The sequence below is a fragment of the Phacochoerus africanus genome, chromosome 3, assembly GCF_016906955.1.
Source record: "Phacochoerus africanus isolate WHEZ1 chromosome 3, ROS_Pafr_v1, whole genome shotgun sequence".
NCBI classification, from domain to species: domain Eukaryota; kingdom Metazoa; phylum Chordata; class Mammalia; order Artiodactyla; family Suidae; genus Phacochoerus; species Phacochoerus africanus.
This window is the reverse complement of record NC_062546.1, coordinates 4,627,447-4,646,175: the sequence shown is the minus strand read 5'-3', so window position 1 is coordinate 4,646,175 and position 18,729 is coordinate 4,627,447. Positions and strand designations below refer to the sequence as shown.

The following is an 18,729-nucleotide window of genomic DNA, read 5'->3' as shown; positions in this document are numbered from 1 at the left end:
AACACAGTACACAAATGACTGACTTCTAAAAACTATAGGCTCAGGAGTTCCCATTGTGGTGCAGTGGTTAACGAATCCGACTAGGAACCATGAGGTTGCAGGTTTGACCCCTGCCCTTGCTCAGTGGGTTAAGGATCTGGCATTGCCGTGACCTGTGGTGGTGTAGGTTGCAGACGTGACTCGGATCCTGCATTGCTGTGGCTCTGGCATAGGCCGGTAGCTACAGCTCCGGTTAGAGCCCTAGCCTGGGAACCTCCATATGCTGCAGGAGTGGCCCCAGAAAAGGCAAAAAGACAAAAAATAAATAAAAATAAAAACTACTGGCTTAGTGTAACCCAAGGGAAATATTCCCGTTAACAGCATCACATTCATATATGAATAACAGTGTCTTTTATTCCAAATACTACATATATATATATATGTATAGGCAAATATCTTTCCTTGTGTGAATCGAAATCCTAGCCCCTTTCCAAATCCTACTTGAATCCAAATTAATGAGATTATCAGTGAGATTATTGCTATCTACCGGTGAATAACATACTAAATTTTGGGGAGTTCCCTGGTAGCACAGTCAGTTAAGGAGCCAGCGATGTCTCTGCTGTGACTCAGGTTGCTGCTGTGGCTCGGGTCTGATCCGTGGCCCGGGAACTTCCGCATGCTGCAGGCGTGGCCCCCCAAAATTATTTTTTGGAACTGCTGCACAAAAGCACGAGAGTTTACGAAAGTGTATGCACAAGGAAGATTTGGAAGCCCTTCCACAGAGAATGAAAATAGCCAGCGTTATCTTCAATGTCAACTGTGATGGCATTCTGACCAGGTACCGTGATTGATAACCTCTTCCCATGACGTCTTAATGCTTTCTTTTTATTAAGTCTTCAAAGACAAACTAAATCATTCAACAGCTGATAAACTATATAAAAACAGCAGGATTTCTCACCCTCGGCTCTGCTGATGTGTTCATCTCGCCGTAGGGGGCTGCCCGCTGCAGGACGCTTGGCAGCATTCCTGGCCTCAACCCACCAGATGCCAGGAGCATCCTCTCATCCATGTGTGAAAATCAAAACACACCCCCGACACTGCCACGTGTCCCCAGGTGAGAAGCACTGTGAAAGAGAAGATGCAGCAGGTGCCCTGAGCAGCCCCTGGTGACTGGATGGTCCCCAAGAGAAGGGGTGTTGGGTCGCAGGAAAGAGCTGCCCGGCCCCCGACCTCTCTGACCTCATGTGCCCCCCCACCACCACTGCCCTCTCCTGCAGCCACGCCCCAGTGACTTCCCTGGCTAAGGGCCACTGCATGGCACGGCGGTTCCCTGTGCCTAGAGCTCGGCTCCCCCAAGACGTCCTGGCTGATCACTTCCTTCTTCCGGTGAAAATTCCTGCACCTCCATCCTCGCAGTGACGCCCCCTGACCAGCTTTTGTGAACTGCACGCCTCCTACCCCGACCCCAATCCACGCTTCTAGTTTCCCAGAGACCATATCACCCTCTCACACCCAGAAGGTTTACTTGCTACAGCTATGGTTCATCAGCCAGTCCACTCCCACGCCCCCCATCACTGCCCCCAGGGCGAAAATCTTTTACTGACCCCTGGACATACGCGGGGCACACAGCAGGCAGTCAGCAAAAGCGGCAGAATGAACGAGTGAGCAAATGGCAAAGGTCTGTGGAGCGAGCTTGCTGTGCCTTCTGACAGCAACACATAAAAGGACTCCTGCGCTTAGAAAGAATTTTCTAGAATGTACGTCCCTAGCCACTGCCAAGAGAGCACATTGTCTGGCAACTGTTTATGGGAATAAGGAGTGAAGGCCCATGGAACCAGCTGTACCAGGAGCAGTCAATACTTCAAGTCCAGGTCACCCAGAAACCTCAGGAATCTTCGACATTCAAATTAGAAATCTAATACGAAGTAGGATATAAATAATTCCTTGTTTAAAATTTTTCATTGTATTTTCTCACATTTGGAAAAAAAAAAGTCAGCTACTCCATTTATGAAAGCTTACTACCATACAGAAAGGAAAGTCTTCTTAAGAAAATATTTTCTAGAGTTCCCATCTGGCTCAGAGGTTGACGAACTTGACTAGCATCCATGAGGAGGCAGGTTCGATCCCTGGCCTTGCTCAGTGGGTTAAGGATCCAGCATTGCCGTGAGCTGGGGTGTAGATCTCAGACTCAGCTCGCATCTCTCGTTGTTGTGGCTGGTAGGCCAGTAGCTGTAGCTCCGATTTGACCCCTAGACTGGAAACTTCCATATGCTGCAGGTATGGCCCTAAAAAGACAAAAGGCCAAAAAAAAAAAAGCAAAGAAAAGTTTCTAGGAGTTCCCATCATGGCTCAGCAGAAACCAATCTGACTAGCATCCATGAGGACGCAGGTTTGACCCCTGGCCTCGCTCAGTGGGTTAAGGATCCAGTGTTGCCATGAGCTGTGGTGTGGGTCGCAGGCGCAGCTCAGATCTGGTGTTGCCGTGGCTGTGGTGTAGGCCAGCTGCTGCAGCTTCAATTCAACTCCTAGCCTGGGAAACTCCATATGCCATGGGTGTGGCCCCAAAAAGACAAAAAAAAAAAAAAAAGGGAAGGAAGGAAGGAAGGAAGGAAGGAAAGAAAGAAAAAGAAAGAAAAAGAAAGAAAGAAAGAGAGAACGAACGAGCGAGCAGGAAGTAGTTTGTAATACCCCTTTGGGCCTTCTTGGCTCCATTGAAAACATTTAAACAGCAATTTGGTCATGACTGGCTCTGTTTGCTAATTGCTCAATGATGAATTTGGAGCAGTAGCTGCTTTATAAGTTTCCATCACATATTAGTTTCCTTGGCAAGTTTACACAGGCACCACTGACCCTTTACCAAAAATGACTAATAATTTAAAGCTAACGGAGACCAGTGGGGGACGTGCTTAGAAGCAGCGCTGTTTGCTTTATAGGGGTGCACGCCCTTCCCATCACACCTGCTGCTCAGCACCCCATCCGTGCTGCACGCCCATGTGCCAACGGCTCCCTGGACTGTAGGGTGCATGTCCCAGCCACTCTGGTGCAACTCAGTCACATCGACAGCTGTGGCTTAGACCTGCCCTCCGGGGGGGACCATCCAAGTTTAAAAACCCAGCTGACCAGCTAAGAGACATAAAGCTCACCTCCACCAACCAACCAAAACCAGCTGGTCTGAAGCAGTAACCTTGAGTTCACACAACCAAAGCCGAGACCGGCTCCTCTTCCACGACGTCCTCGTCAGTTTACGAAGCATAACAGAACTGTTATTCTTTGACCCTGGTGCTACATGACCAAGTTAAAAACAAACAAACAACAAAAAAGAACTTTCTCCTCATTAAATATATTTCTGGAAGCTACAACTCTGGGGGACAAAAGGATTTAGACTCCTCTATGCTAACTGGTTATTCAAGGGTTACCTACCACAAAGAACGCACACTGCCAGTATGTCCACCACGGAAAACAGGCAGGAGCACAAAATAACCTGGATGAGGCTGCTGTGGTGAACACACAACAGACACCTGAGCACATGCCTGGGTAGCACTGCCTTTTCTTTCTTTCTTTCTTTTTCTTTTTTTTTTTTTTTTTGGTCTTTTTAGGGCCACACCCGGGTCATATGGAGGTTCCCAAGCTAGGGGTTGAATTGGAGCTACAGCTGCCAGCCTACACCACAGCCACAGCAATGCCGGATCCATATCCCACTGAGCGAGGCCAGGGATCACACCTGCATCCTCATGGATACTGGTCAGATTCATTTCCACTGAGCTACTACGGGAATTCCCTGTCATTGCTTTTCACAAGACACCTACCCATCTTAAAACAGGTTAGGCACTGGAGTTCCCTTCGTGGCTCAGCGGTTAACAAACCCAACTAGGATCCGTGAGGATATGGGTTCGATCCCTGGCTTCACTCAGTGGGTTAAGGATCCAGTGTTGTTGCCAGCTGTGGTGTAGGTCGCAGACTCGGCTCGGATCCCAAGTTGCTGTGGCTGTGGCGTAGGCCGGTCGCTAGAGCTCCGATTCAACCCCTCGCCTGGGCACCTCCATGTGCCGCATGTGCGGCCCTAAAAAAGCAAAAACAGGAGTTCCCGTCGTGGCGCAGTGGTTAACGAATCCGACTAGGAACCATGAGGTTGCGGGTTCGATCCCTGCCCTTGTTCAGTGGGTCAACGATCCGGCGTTGCCGTGAGCTGTGGTGTAGGTTGCAGACGCGGCTCGGATCCCGCGTTGCTGTGGCTCTGGCATAGGCCCTTGGCTACAGCTCCGATTCGACCCCTAGCCTGGGAACCTCCATATGCCGCGGGAGCGGCCCAAGAAATAGCAACAACAACAACAACAACAACAAAGACAAAAGACAAAAAAAAAAGCAAAAACAAAAAGATAAAATGAAACAGGTTAGGTATACATTAATGTTTTTAAGCATAATGTTAGATGAATGTGCTTTACAGGTTCAAAGTTCCCCATATACATAAAACCCAATAAAGAGAAAGAAAAGAAATTGTACAGGTCATTTTACATCAAGAAAAGGCTACAAAGATCTAGGACCAAAACAGAAGGCACGTTACCAGCAAACCCATCACAGACGCTCTCCCCACCATGGACACTTGCCGGTGACAACGTAAACCGTGGTAACAACATCCGGCAGAGGCACCGGAGATTCAGAGTGAGAAACGCCTGGTCCCCAGGCTCCAAAAGCTCCCAGGGGAACAAAGATCTTCCCACTCGTAACAACCTACAAGCCCCTGGTGACAAGGGCCGCTGGATACAATAGAAACCAGCGGAGGAGAGCCGCTCTGCCGCGTGGAGGAAGGAGGCCACGGGAGCCGGTTCCCTGGAACGCAAGTGCGATTTGAGTCGGGCCCCGAGGATGGAGCAGGAACCGGGCACCTGGGAAGAGACAGAGAGGATCTGGGAAAGGGGAGAGTGCGCTCGACGGGTGAAGGCCGCCGTCAGTGGGTCAGGAAGCCAGGGCTTTCCCACGAAGCCGCCAAGCCCTGACTGTGCAGCCACCCCAGGACTGGTTTGAAGTGGCAAGGGGAGGAAAGATACACCCAATAAAACATGCCCAGTAAGACACCGCACTGGCCCCGACGTGAACGAGGTGGAGACGGAGGCAGAACGCTCTAGCCCGTCCACCCCGGCCAGCGTTTTCACTAAGGATCGTGCCCCAGCCCTGCCAGGAGTTACGACTCTCCATTCAGCATGTCATCCTGTCACCGTAACTCCGTGGGAAACGCCACCCTGGGCCAGCCCAACGATCCACGCAGTCCCACGTGCTGTCTCTAACACGGCACTGGGGGACACTGGTTGGGAGAGCAGGACAAATGGGACCCGCTCTGTCCGTGTCCGTTTCAAAAGGTCAGAAGCCTGGTTGATGGTGGCCAAGAAGCAGTCTAGCCTTGTTTTCAAAATGTGTACTCAAAAAAAAAGAAAGAAAGAAAGAGAAACGTATTAATGTAGAACTTACATAATTGATCATTCTTAGCGCTTCTCATTAGCCACTCTTCAATGAACAAGAACGAAGTCTTTGTAAGGCCTTAAATGATTTGGGGAGGAACTAGACTAAACCATCCATTAATGTATTATTTAAAGTGGTTTCATTCTTCTTGCTAACAGGCTTATAAATACTAATGCAGAGTCTTAAACTGGGACTGTTTCTAAAAGCTAGACTAGACAAGCCTGACCCTCTGAAGATAAAGAACATGCTTGAGGCGTCGCGGCTTTTGGGGGGAACCTGACCCCCACACCCTGCGGGTCCTCGTTGACTTCACTAAATTTCAGCACACGTTGCACAGGCAAACTTTCTCCATATAACTGCCATTCTCTAACGAGACCCATGCTGATTTATTAGCTCTTGGACGAGCGCATCCGTCCGATGCCGAATGTTTCACACCGCACATCGTTGCGGGCTAATGATGGTTACTGCTGGCGCTAGTCCACGGGCTGCCTGAAAAGACCAACCTAATCCACGGGCAGGCGTCCCTTCTACGCCAGCAAACATGGAAATTCCCCTTCGAGGTGTGGCTTTCATCACGGCTTCCAGAACCTGGCCTTGTTTATGACTTTTAGGCTGACGGTCAATGGCAAACACCGACTCAGGTCACCTGATGGGCAAGAACTTGGTGGCTCCAAGCCATGTGTGTGTCCCATTGTGACATTACACATCTCAGCGTTCCCGCCAACCCCCTCCATTTGAGACCAGGCGGTGTGGCGGGGGGGGGGGGACCCAGAGTCTTCACAGTGGCAACGAATGGAACAACACTGCTGACAAATGCAGCAACGCCTCCAGCCTGACTTGAGGCAGATTCAAAAAGGAAAAAAAAGGCTGCAAAAGAAAACCAAGAGCCCCTGGGGTGAGCGTGTGTGCGGGCAGGACTCGATTTTCCTGCTGTTCTACTTATTTGAGACAATCAAGCAACGCTGGCCAACACTACGCCTCTTTCAAGGGCCATCTCAGCCAAACTGCCGGGAAGGCCACCTTCCGCCTCTGGAGGGACACAAGCCCTCCTCAGAGGCCCCGTGTACACAGCCTGGCCCCGCAGTCCTCCTCCCGCACCTTCGGCTCTCTGCCACTCTCCCCTCTGCACTGACTCTGTCCCCTGGTCCACGGTCATGCTCTCCCCTCTGCCTCCACCTCAAAAAGCAATGCTTTCCTTTCTAATGCAAGTATGACATTCGCACAGGAAAGTGTACAAACAGTGTTTCACACGACAAATTTTCTAACTGAACATGCTTGTGAAACCAGCACTCAGCTCAAGAAAGACAATTTCACCAGCCTCTCCAAAAGCCCCCCATGTTCCCTCCCACTTTCCACCTTACCCAAGGGGGACCACTCTCCTGCCTCCTGAATCAGATTGCTGGGCTTGTTTCTCGTACTTTGTATAAACAGAATCACGCCGTCTGTACGCTTTTGTGCCTGCCTTCTTTCCTCCACCACCACGTTTGTGAGGTTCATCCGTGTCGCCGAGGGGAGCTGCAGATCATTCACTCTTATAACTGCACGGTTCTCCACGGTGTGAACATCGGCACAACTAATAACCCACTGAGCGCATGATGGGCACATGGGGAGGTTCGAGTTTCCAACTACGACCCTGTCTTTTCGAAAACACATGTTCATGTTTTTTCTTGGGCAAATAACAGGAGCGGAATTGTTGGGCCACTCAAATGCTTTTTTCTTTTTTAGGTCCACATCTGCAGCATATGGAAGTTCCTAGGCCAGGGGTCGAATTGGAGCTGCAGCTGCCAGTCTACACCACAGCCACAGCAATAATGAATCTGAGCCGCATCTGTGACCTACACCATAGCTTGCAGCAACACTGGATCCTTAACCTAATAAGCAAGGCCAGGAATCGAATCTGCATCCTCATGGATACTAGTCAGGTTCTTAACTCGCTGAGCCATAATGGGATCTCTTTGTTTTGTTTTGTTTTGTTTGTTTTAAGGTTCTCAGAGTAGACAGAAATAATGCAAACATGTTCTGGACTCTTCTATCCAAAAAGAAAAGCAACTGACTTTAACCCCTCTAACCCCTCCGGCTGCTTCTTCCCAGAAGGGTCTGTTTTCCCGACTACACTGGGAGCTCACCAGAGTGGTGACCATTCCCCAAAGTGCCCAGTGGTCAGCCAGCGTCTGGAATACAGTGGGTGTTCAATGCATGAACACTGAGTTGGAAAAATTCTCTCGGAGGTGACTCAAGACCTCCGAACACCACAGCCTACGGCCGGTCTTCTGCCCTCATCTTACCGGACCCCTCTCTGCCACATGGTGTGAACAACCAGCCCAAACAAAACCCTGGCTTCCAGGGTCCCCATTCTCCTTCTGGGATGTTCCTTCTCTGGGGCTCTCACCCTGTCCCTTCCTTTCCCCTGCTGCTCATCCACACCCCTGCCTCTAGATACAGTCCAACACTTGTGGCTCTTAAATCTGATCTCTGGGAGTTCCTGTTGTGGCTCAGCAGGTTAAGAACCCCACATAGTGGCCTTGAGGTTGCAGGTTCAATCCCTGGCCTCGCTCAGTGGGTTAAGGATCTAGCACTGCTGCAAGCTAGGGCATAAATCACAGATGTGGCTCAGATCCAGTGTTGCTGTGGCCGTGGTGGAGACCACAGCTGCAGCTCCGATTCAACGCCTAGCCCGGAAACCTTAATTCGCTGCAGATGCGGCCTTAAAAAGAAAAAAAAAAATTATCTCTGGTCTCAACCCTGCTCCAGAACCCTGCAAATGGGGCTTTTCAGTGACCTCCTAGATGGTGCCACCAGGAGCCACCAAAAGTGGCTCAAAAGTGCCACATGTGAAAGCTGTGGGCGCCGCCCACTCCACCACACCCCCAAGGCACGAGTAACACCTAGTCCTTCACGCGGCGCTGCTTCCCCGTGTCTGCCACGTGCCATCTGCTGCACTAGACCAGACTGATCCAAAGACCAGGGGCACCCAGCCTGACGGACAAGAGGCCTGGGGGCCATGCCTTTGGTAAATGCTGCCACTGGGGATGGGGCTCTGGGGCACAGAGCGGGGTGGGGGGGCCTCGCCCAGCCTGGGCGCAGGGCTGCTGCCCACAGGCCCCGTGGCTCAGGTGACCCCTCCCCTCAGAAATACCTATCAGCCCCGTGTCCTGCTCCCACCCCCACCTGGATCCCTAGAACCACCGGCTGGTTCCTCCACAGTCTGTCCTTTCTTTAAAATGCAACTCGGCTCTCACTACTCCCCTGGTTAAAAGGCCCCAGTGTCTCCCCGTGACTCTGGACAAAAGGCGAACGCCCCCATCCTGGGACGGACTTAAGGGCACACATGACAAGGCCCCCACCTGCTTTCTCACCCCCGGGCCCTTCACTCGCTGTGCTCAAGTCCTGGACAAGGCGGGGTCCCCTGCCTCAGAAACTTGGCCCTTGCTGGCACTCTGCCTGCGATGCTCCCGCTGGCTCTTTTGGGAGCATGGCCATTTCGCTGCTCAAATCTTAACTCCAGAGCAACTCTCAGAGCCCCCGAGGAGCCAGCTCCAGCCACCACCCAGCTCTGTCCTGGCACCTCTGATCACACCGGTTAACCATGTCCTCCACTGCACCTGCCACACCCGAACTTAACCTCACTCGCTCATGTGGACTTTAAACAGTTCCCTCTGATGTTGGACAGAAAGCTCCTGAGAGCAGAGATAGGTTTGTTTTAATTACCTCTGTATTCACAGGGCTGAGCGCAGTGCCTGGGACCTAACAGGTCCTTAATAAATATCAGTCACAGGGATGGATGGATGGCAAGTCCTCCAAAGCATAGCGGCCGAGAGTATACATATGGCACCAGATGCCCTAGTTTGAATTCCACCTCTGCCACTCACCCACTGGGCTGTTTCGGGCAAGTCACTTGGCCTTTCTGTGCCCCTTGTGAGCCCTGCTTGGCAATAATATGGATTTAAAAACACTTGCCTCGGAGTTCCCTTCGTGGCTCAGTGGTTAACGAACCGACTAGGATCCATGAGGTTGCGGATTCGATCCCCGATCTTGCACAGGGGGTTAAGGATCCTGCGTTGCTGTGAGTTGTGGTGTAGGTCAAAGACGTGGCTCGGATCCTGTGTTGCTGTGGCTGTGGTGTAGGCCGGTGGCTGTAGCTCTGATTCAACCCCTAGCCTGGGAACTTTCATATGCCGAGGGTGCAGCCCTGAAAAGCAAAAATAAAATAAAATAATACAAATAAAATCACTTGCCTCACAGGATTTTGTAGTTCAAATACCACGGAGCTTGGCACGTTATTAGCCTAAATAAATGGTAGTTTTTGTACCACTGCCGGGGTTGCCTCCCTGAGACTCAGGTCCCATCAAGACACCTCGGGATCCTCCACTGCCTCTCGGATTAATTCTGAGCCGGTGGCCGGATCCCAACCCTCCCACCCCTCCCCCACCTCCTTCTTCCCAAGTCCCCAACCTGATGGCTACAACTCCACCACTGCACCCACGGGCCCCACTGCCTGGAAGGCCCATGGCCCCCCTCACCCTGAACCAACACCACCAGCACCTCCCCGGCTCTGGGCAGATGGCCCCTCTGCTTTCCTAACATCCAGCTCTGTTCACGCTTCCCTCTAGGTGCCAGCAGGTGAGGGCAGGAGCCCAAGGCCTAGCCAGTCCCCCACCCCAGTGCGCCCACACCCACCCCAACGGCTGCTGCCCGGGAGGAGCTGGAGGGCCCCGCCACGAGGATGAAGGATGAAGGACTTGCCAAGTGGGGAAAGCAACCACTTGCCCTCATCTCTTGTTTTTTTTTTTTTTTTTTTTTGCCCATCAGGGTTAAGGCTAAGTGGTGTTTTGAAGCTCAAAAACCACTTTCTCTTTCACTAGCCAGGACTTGTTGAAGTTTTTCTGTTTAAAAGATCTTCATTTGTGATGTAGAAAGCCACATAAAACTCTCTTTTTAAACAGACAACTGCAGGGGATCTCTGATGTTCATCTGTGTGTCACACAGGAAATGGAAAATACAGGACAACAAAAGTAAAATGCATCACAGCGACCAGAGAGGAAGCACCGTGGCCTCCGCTCCCAGCAGGCCGGCTCTTTGTTCCTGACACCTTCATCCGGTTGGGAGGAGATGGGTAAGGTTTCTAATCCCCAACACACCAACAGGAAGAATGAGACGTGAGGCTTCAACAGCATGTCAAGGGTTACTCCGCAAAGCAGAGGCTGTGCCAGCCAAAAGCTCAGCTCTTCAAATCGAGCCTCGTGGGAAAGACGGCCTATCAGGTTGACGCAGCTCATCGACAGACTTTTGGGCTCTGATAGAATGCAATCAAGTTTGATTTAGAATACAGGTGGGCAAACTGCAGCCCGAGGGCCAAATCCAGCCCACCGCCTGTGTTTGTAGATAAAGTTTTATTAGAAAACAGCCATGCCCACTCATTCACGCATATCTGCCTATCCGGGCTACGAGGCTCCTGATACAACTTGAGTGGTTGTATTAGGCCTCTGGCCAACAAAGCCTGAAATGCGTATCATCTGATCCTTCACAGAAAAAAATTTGCACATCTCTAGTTAAGAAATCAAGCTTCAACAGACACCACTCCTAAGAGTTCCCTTCATGGCTCAACAGCAGCGAACCCAACTAGTATCCATGAGGATGCGGGTTCGATCCCTGGCCTCACTCAGTGGGTTAAGGATCCAGCATTGCTGTGAGCTGTGGTGTAGGACACAGATCCCATGCTGCCGTGGCTGTGGTGTAGGCCAGCGGCTACAGCTCCAACTCAACTCCTAGGCTGGGAACTTCCATATGCTGTGGGTGAAGCCCCAAACAAACAAACAAACAAAAAGCATGCACGACTCCTTCTAGCATGAAGATCTGAAGAGTCCATCTAAATTCTTCTGAGTTAGCTAATATCCTATTTTCAACAAAGGCCCGGCCAGATGTCTTCTGTTGGCAACCAGCTTTGCTCATCAACAGAAGTATACGTTCTCCCACTTCGTTCACAGACACCTCTTAAAAACTAGACATTTGGGAGCTCCCCTCGTGGCGCAGCGGTTAACGAATTCGACCAGGAACCATGAGGTTGCGGGTTCAATCCCTGGCCTCGCTCAGTGGGTTAACGATCCGGTGCTGCCAGGAGCTGTGGTGTAGGTTGCAGACGTGGCTCGGATCCCGCGTTGCTGTGGCTCTGGTGTAGACCGGTGGCTACAGCTCTGATTAGACCCCTAGTCTGGGAACCTCCATATGCCGCAGGAGCGGCCCTAGAAAAGGTAAAAAAAAAAAAACACTAAAAAACTAAACATTTGAAAAAAACACAAGTCCCATAAATAGTAAGAGAGTCTCCGAGTCTGTCTTCTGAAGCTGAATGCATCTTACAATAACATGGCAGCTGACCTCAGAGCTGGAATCCAGCTTTCTAACTCTTCATGCAGATGTTTGATCACATATGAAATTTTCATTTTAAAAAATTTTTACTGAGGAAACTTTCAAACATATGCAATTTTCATCTCATTTTTAAAAATTTTTATTAAGGAAATTTTCGAACATATGCATAATAAACCCCTACATCCCTGGCAACCAGCTTCAACAAGTCTCAATATTCTGCCAATTTTTCCCATTTATCCTTCTTTCCAACTTTTTGATTATTTATTGTTTATCGTAGTATTTGAAAGTAGACCTCAGACATCCAATCATTTCACCCAAAAAAGCTTGTTTGTTTCTGTTAGATAAGGCCCTTCTCGGAGTTCCCTTGTGGCACAGTGGGTTAAGGATCCAGTGTTGTCATTGCAGTGGCTCAAGTCACTGCTGAGGCACAGGTTTTATCCCTGGCCCAGGAACGTCCACATGCCACAGGTGTGGCCAAAAAATAATAATAATAATAAGGTCCTTCTCCTCTGAATAAAGCTGCGATACCACTATCACATCTGACATAATTAATAATAATTCTCAATAAGGAGTACTATAATCTAATACCCAATCCAAACTTAATTTTTCCCAGCTGTCTCCATAATGTCTTTTTATAGCTGATTTATTCAACTAATGACCCCAATGTGACCACATGTGTATTGTATTTTGCTAAAAGGTCTCTTTATATCTGAAATAGATTCCCCTTACTTTTTTTTCCAAGTGTGCTCACCACTGGCACACACTTAAATTCTGATTGGCCAAGCAAACTTCACCGGGAGTAATACCCCTTCAGCCTCCACATGCTATAAGCAAGACCCTCAGACACTCATAAGCCTTCAAGCCTCTGAGCACAGACACGACCAGCTGCTCCTTCTATGTCAATGCAGCACCGCCAGGAGCAGCGTGCCAGGCCATTCCACACACATGCTGCTCTCAAGAGGAGGGGTTTAGACTGCTCCAGCAAGCTAATTCGCTCAAATTAAACCTTTTCTGTGTGGCGATGGCCCCAAGACTCCGAATGATTTAAAAAGAAAAAAAAAGAAAAAAAAACAAGGCAACCTCTCATTATAGCTTCTTTTTGAAATCAGCCAAATTCAATCAAGAAATCACCGAGGAAATCAGATGCGCCTCGTGATCCATTATTGCTATACCAGGAGCACGAATTGAACACGGAGACCATGGTGGACACTGGGTTACAAGAAGGATGACCTGCGTTCCTGCTCAAGGCAACGCAGAGCCTTTCTAGAGCACTTATCCCATCGTCTAGACCAAAAAACGCCCAAGAAGGACAACGGACGTAGAACCAACCAAACCAACAGCCATGCCGCCACCATTAGGTTAAGCCTATTTGTGAGGTCACTCTGCGTGATGGAATAAAAAGAACAGGAGTCAGAGGACAGCGTTTGAGGGCTGGTTCTATCATTCATGATCTGTGCCACACTGGGCAAGTTACTTAACCTCTCTGATTCTCGGTTTCACCATTTGCAAAATAGGAATAAGGTCACCTACCTCACAGAGTAGGAGGCCTTAACCCTGAATCAGATCGTCTTATTCAAAGGCCTAGCGACAGCGACGATGGCTAAAACAACAAGAATAAAATCATTGACTCTAACACTCTCTGCCAAGCACTGTGCCCAAATGTTTTCTGGGTACAGTTTGATCTACTCCTCATCAGTCCCATGAAGCATCTCCAATTCTTATGTCATTTTCCAGAGGAAGAAAATGAGCAGAGTGAGTGATCTGCTCGGGCTGACGCAGCTAAAGGCAGGAGGTGGGTCACAGGACCTCAGGGTTCTTGCTGTCAATCACGGTATGACAAGGCCTCCCAGACGCCACCACTGAGAAGCGTAAAGGTGGGACCCAGGGCATCGTAAATTGTTAAGGGGTGGGGGAGTCCTATCATGGCTATTAATTAAATCATTTATATTGTAAAGTCATAGGTACGGCACCCTAAGGCCCACACCCCTGCTCAAAAAGGCAGCCCCAGGAGGCTCCCAGAGCTGCCCTGCCCGTGGCGTGGATATGTTCAGAGCCACAACGCTGGTGTCCTTGTCAGGACAAGTCTTCAGCTGTCTGCTAAACACTATGTACGGCACTTTTCATTACCAACACCCAATATTTGTACAAAAAAGGCCAAAGTAAAATCAGAATTACTTTTTCCTATATAATGTCTTACTTCGTTTCTGTGCACATATACAAAAAAGATGAAAAGGAAGCTAGCTACCAGGAAAGAGGCCTAATGCCCGCAGCCCCCACACTGTGGGAGCCCACGCTATAGTCAAGTGGAAGAAGCACCTGCAGAAGAACTGAGGCCCTGACCTGCACGGTCCCAGCACATTTCCTGGCCAACAGCCATGCGAGAAAAGCCATTCGGGACCTTGTCATCGGCCCAAAGTTCAGTGAGAACCCATGAAGCTTTCGTATCACCCAGCAATGCACAGAATTGTCAGAAATAGCAAAACGCTGACTTAAGCTGCCAAGTTCCAGGGCGGTTTATTAAATAACTGAAATAGCCAGAAATCAGCTTTTCCAGGCAGGCCAAATAACAAATCTATGAATGAGAGATACCCTGACAGCAGCTTACTGCTGTCTATCAAGAGAAATGCTGCATTCCCACCCACTGGCTGAAACATTCAGCTCTGCAAACCCAGGGCCTACACTGTACTGCGCTCAACTGTGTTAAATCATCATGAATAACGACGACAAAAATAACAATAACGGAAGCTACTACTTACTAGTGTTTCTTACGCACAAGGCTTCATGCTCAAGCTTTTATTACTTAATCTTCATGAAAGCCTTCTGAGATGCCCATTTTGCAGATGAGGCCAGTCAGGCTCAGAGTGGTACAGTGACTTGGCCAGGGTCACACAGCCAGTAAAGACTGGCCAGCTGATTCCAGAACCCACACTCCTAATTGCTGGCCCCTTCAAGTGTCATTCTGCTTCAATAAAGTTGCCTCCTTCTAAAAAAAGACAATGTGTGGAGTCTCCTTCGTGGCTCAGCGGTCAGAGAACCCGACTCGCATCCATGAGGACACGGGTTCAATCCCTGGCCTCACTCAGTGGGTTAAGGATCTGGTGTTGCCATGAGCTGTGGTATAGGTCACAGATGTGGCTCGGACCCCGAGTTCCTGTGGGCTAGCCTGGGAACCTCCATATGCTGCAGGTGCAGCCCTAAAAAGACAAAGACCAAAAAGATAAATAAAGTAAAATAAAATAAAAATAAGAGAGACAATGTGTGTAAAAGGTTTCAACTGTGCCTGACCTATGGTGTTTTCAGTAAACACCAGTTCTTACTATTCTGAAACGTGCAGGTGGGGAAAGGAAGAGCCCAGTAGCCTCCCCCCCCCCATTAATATTGCCCACCGTGAGGATGTGTACGACCTCCTTCACCAGCAGGCATCCCCCACTTGGTAATTATCTGTTTACAAGTCTCTCCCCGGACCCTGAGTCCCTGAGAGTCAGCCTGGTGAATGGTTCATCTTTGTGGGTGCCGGGCTGGCCCAGCCCAGAACCAGTAGGTGCTCAAGAAATGTTTGTTGAATGGAACAGCAAAGCTTCATTCACCACAATTAGGAACTTGCAAGTCCAGGAAAACCTTCCCCAGCCATCTGCCCTTAAAGCGATTTTAAAGGACAGGGTACGACGTGACAGGAGAAGGAGACCCCTGGAGAAAGGCGGGCGACAAGGGGCTCCCTGGACGAGGCGGAGGTGAGCTTGCGGCCAGGACGCGTGAGAACTCCGCGGCGGCCACCGGAGAGCCGGGCCTCCCAACTGCCCGCACTCTGGGAAGTGCCCAGGGCAAAGCGGAGACCCGGGGGGTCGCTCCCCCACGCCCACGGCGGCCACGCCTCCTCCCGCCCAGCACCTCCGGGACTCTGGATGCCGGTCCCTCCAGGGCCGCCGCAGGGGCACGAGGAGGAGGAGGAGGAAGAAAGTGACAGGAAGTCAGAAGTTTCCCAACAACAAAAATCCTCCCGGTGGCGGGGAGGGGGCTCCGCATCTTCGGCCGCCCCGCGCAGAGAGGAGGGACCGCCACAAGTGGTCAAGACAGTTGGGGTCCCGCTACTCTGGTCCCAACGCGCCGAGCCTAGTTTGTAGGTCCCACCCCCAAGTTCAGTGCACCCCGAATTCTGTGAGAGGTTCCCGGGCAGTTGGGGTTCCCGCCCCAACTGTTACTTACAATCGTCTAAGTCATCCGGCAAGTCCACAAAGTACCGGGGGAATTTCTGAAAACCAAGAGACACACAAGAAGTTACGAGGGGGCTGCGGCAGGCAGGCTCGGGGCCGGGATAGGGCTCCCCCGGCCTCGGGGGGTGATCACGGCTAGAGGGGAGGGGGCGCCCCAAGAGCCCGGCCCCACTCACCCGCCATCTTGGGATGGGCCCGGAGGCGGGGCCGGCGGGAGGGGGCGGGGCCGGCGGGAGAGGGGCGGGGAATCTGGCCTCGGGCCCCGCCCCCGGGCCCGGGCCTCCCCGCCAGCCTCGCGGCGCCGGCCGGCCCCGCCCTCTCGGCGAAGGTGGCTGCCGAGGTGGGCGGGGAGGTCAGGTGACCCGGCTGGCGTCCCAAGATGGCGGCAGCGGAGGCGCCCGGGAGCCCGCTGCACCGTCCCGGCTGCTGAGGAGGGCCCCGCGCGGCTGGCGACGGACGGGCCGGGCCGAGGGCCGGCGAACGGGCGGCCGCCGCCTAGACGCGCCCCGCAGCCGGGGCTAGGCCTTGCGGCGGCGGCGCCGGGGGATGCTGGTGCTGGGCCGGGCCTCTCCCTCCTCAACTTAGGGCGGCGGCGGGCCCGCGCCCCTTGCTCCCGGGCCATGGCGCTGAGGGAGCTCAAAGTGTGTCTGCTGGGGGTGAGTGGTGACCGGCTGGCCTGGAGGGCCGCGGGAGGCCGGGCGGGCCGGGGACCCGGGCGTGCCCACATCCCCCCGCCCCTTCCCCCAACCTCCGCGCCGGACGCCGCCTACCTGCCCCGGGACCCACCCTCCAGCCCCCGGGCCGTCCAGCGCACCTGGCCGCTCCCTCCTGAAGGTTTTGCTGGGCCGAGGGACCTTCCGCCTTGTCTGGAGCCCTAGGAGTCGTCCTGCCCCCCAAAGGATGAAGAGCCCTCCCCGCCTCCCCTTGCATCTAGGTTAAGAGCAGCTCTTGAATAGTTTCCTACCCATGTACTAGTTAGGAGTTGGCCCAGTCTTGCAAAGTAAAACCCATAACAGGCCTTTAGGTTTTACAAAGCTTGGTCTTTTGAACTTGTGAGATACCCCTGACACTTCAGGAAGAGTTACTTTTCGTGGAGGAGGAGGGGGGGACATTCAAATCAGGAGGCCCCAAAACTAGTTTGCAACTTAAGTTTCCTGTCTTGTCAAGGCACCTTTGCTGTTTGGGAGCATATCTGAGGTTGATGCTCTCCTGAGTTGCTGCTTGAAAGACTGATAAAGATTTCCATTGGTTTTCCTCTTTCCCAGATTGGGTGGGGCTGGGATATATCAGGGATTACTCAGAAGTAATTCAAGAGTTCAGAGTGAGTTATACATGTCGGAAAGCAAGTGAGTTTGTCACTTTTCACACTAAGCAGAAACTTTGGGTCTTTCAGAAGGTTCTCGTGTCTCTTAAAAGCTCAAAACCCCTCTCCTACAATCCATTTTGAAATCTCCGAAGTACTCCACTGAATGTTTATAAAGACTTCCTTGGTGTCCCTTAACTTCTAAAAGTCAGGATGATTTTTCTAAAGTCCTCAGCTCTTGGCACAAGATCGTTTTTGGTGTCTTCAAGCAGGTAAACCTTTTCTGATTCACCTGTCTCATTCTCTTTCAGGATACAGGTGTGGGTAAATCCAGCATTGTGTGGCGGTTTGTGGAAGACAGCTTTGATCCCAACATCAACCCAACAATAGGGTAAGAGATGGAGCTTATTGAATATACATGTAAAGGTGTATTGGAAGTCCTTTCACATTAAAAATGTGTCACAGGGGGCGGCATCCTCATTTTAAACTCTAGTGAATTTTGAGGCAGTGGTTCCTGTTGTCTCAGGAAGGGCTTAAAACCCTCACAGATTGCTGGGTTTTAGAAAAATTGGCTTTTGATTCGTGAAAACTTCAAAATGGAAACATGAGTTCAAGTTTGTTTTAGAATACACATAATGCCTTCAGCCTATGACTGTAACAGCAATTACATCTTGAAATAAGGCAGAAGAAAACAGGTCCTAATAATTTTTTTCCAGCATGTCAACTGAAAGAAATTTTAGGTGGCTTTAGTTCTTCCTGAAAAGTAGTTTATGGTCTTTCTGAACCTTTCTCACACCTTCCTGCACTAGGAGTAATGATGAATTGATAAATTAATGTCAAACCGTAAGGGGTTTTTTCAGGTATCTGGTTCTTAGAATTAAGCGAAATTGGCTGTAGGCTTTTTGACTTTGCGAAAACTCTCCCGAGTGTTTAAATGTGATATGAACACTTTCTCTTGAGAAGTTTTGTTTCATGGATTTTAGTATTTTGTTAGGCTGGTAAAACTAAGTAGCTGCTCTGCGAACCCCCGATCACATAGTTTCTCCCATTTAAAGAAAGATTGTGTTCCGCCCACTTGGGAGCTATGTTACAGCATATCCACACGCATCCGAAGGCGTGAAGGTGCAGCAGCCACTCACTTTGTGAAGTGAAGATGCCTTTCAGGACCCTTCAAGAGAGAACTGCGTCTGTCCACATGCTTAAAGTGTGAACTCATCCTCCTCAGGGCCTGCGTGTCACGACCTGCCTGGGAAAGTGAAAGGACAGGAAGTGAGAGCAAGGAGAGCTGGTGACTCAGAGAATGACGCACCTCACCCCAAGTCAGCGCGGACAACCCCAAGGCTGGCTTGGGTGGAAGTGTGCTCTCAGACGAGAAGAGGGGAGACAGAGGGTCTAGCTCTGGCAGTCATGCGGAGGCCT

The 18,729-nt window shown here is 50.9% G+C and overlaps 1 protein-coding gene and 1 long non-coding RNA gene across 34 annotated transcripts in view; one reads left to right on the top strand and one right to left on the bottom strand.

The window, feature by feature from the left end:
• LOC125122446 (uncharacterized) overlaps nt 1–16,224 on the bottom strand; it is a 79,837-nt gene extending 63,613 nt beyond the window's left edge. For all 30 annotated transcript variants that reach the window (XR_007133814.1, XR_007133793.1, XR_007133816.1 and 27 more), the window contains exons 1-2: nt 16,184–16,224; nt 16,000–16,045 (exon numbers count right to left, since the gene is read on the bottom strand). This is a non-coding gene — a long non-coding RNA (uncharacterized LOC125122446). The remainder of the gene's footprint in view (nt 1–15,999; nt 16,046–16,183) is intronic.
• Nucleotides 16,225–16,359: 135 nt separating this feature from the next.
• The window catches only part of RAB22A (RAB22A, member RAS oncogene family), a 51,066-nt gene continuing 48,696 nt past the window's right edge, over nt 16,360–18,729 (top strand). For 3 of the 4 annotated variants that reach the window (XR_007133789.1, XR_007133788.1, XR_007133787.1), the window contains exons 1-2: nt 16,360–16,663; nt 17,622–17,701. Coding sequence is in view for 1 of the 4 variants with exons in the window: in XM_047770785.1 (XP_047626741.1) it covers nt 16,628–16,663; nt 17,622–17,701 (116 nt within the window). In the remaining 3 variants the exon portion in view is untranslated. The remainder of the gene's footprint in view (nt 16,664–17,621; nt 17,702–18,729) is intronic. The other variant, XM_047770785.1, reaches the window with a different exon arrangement.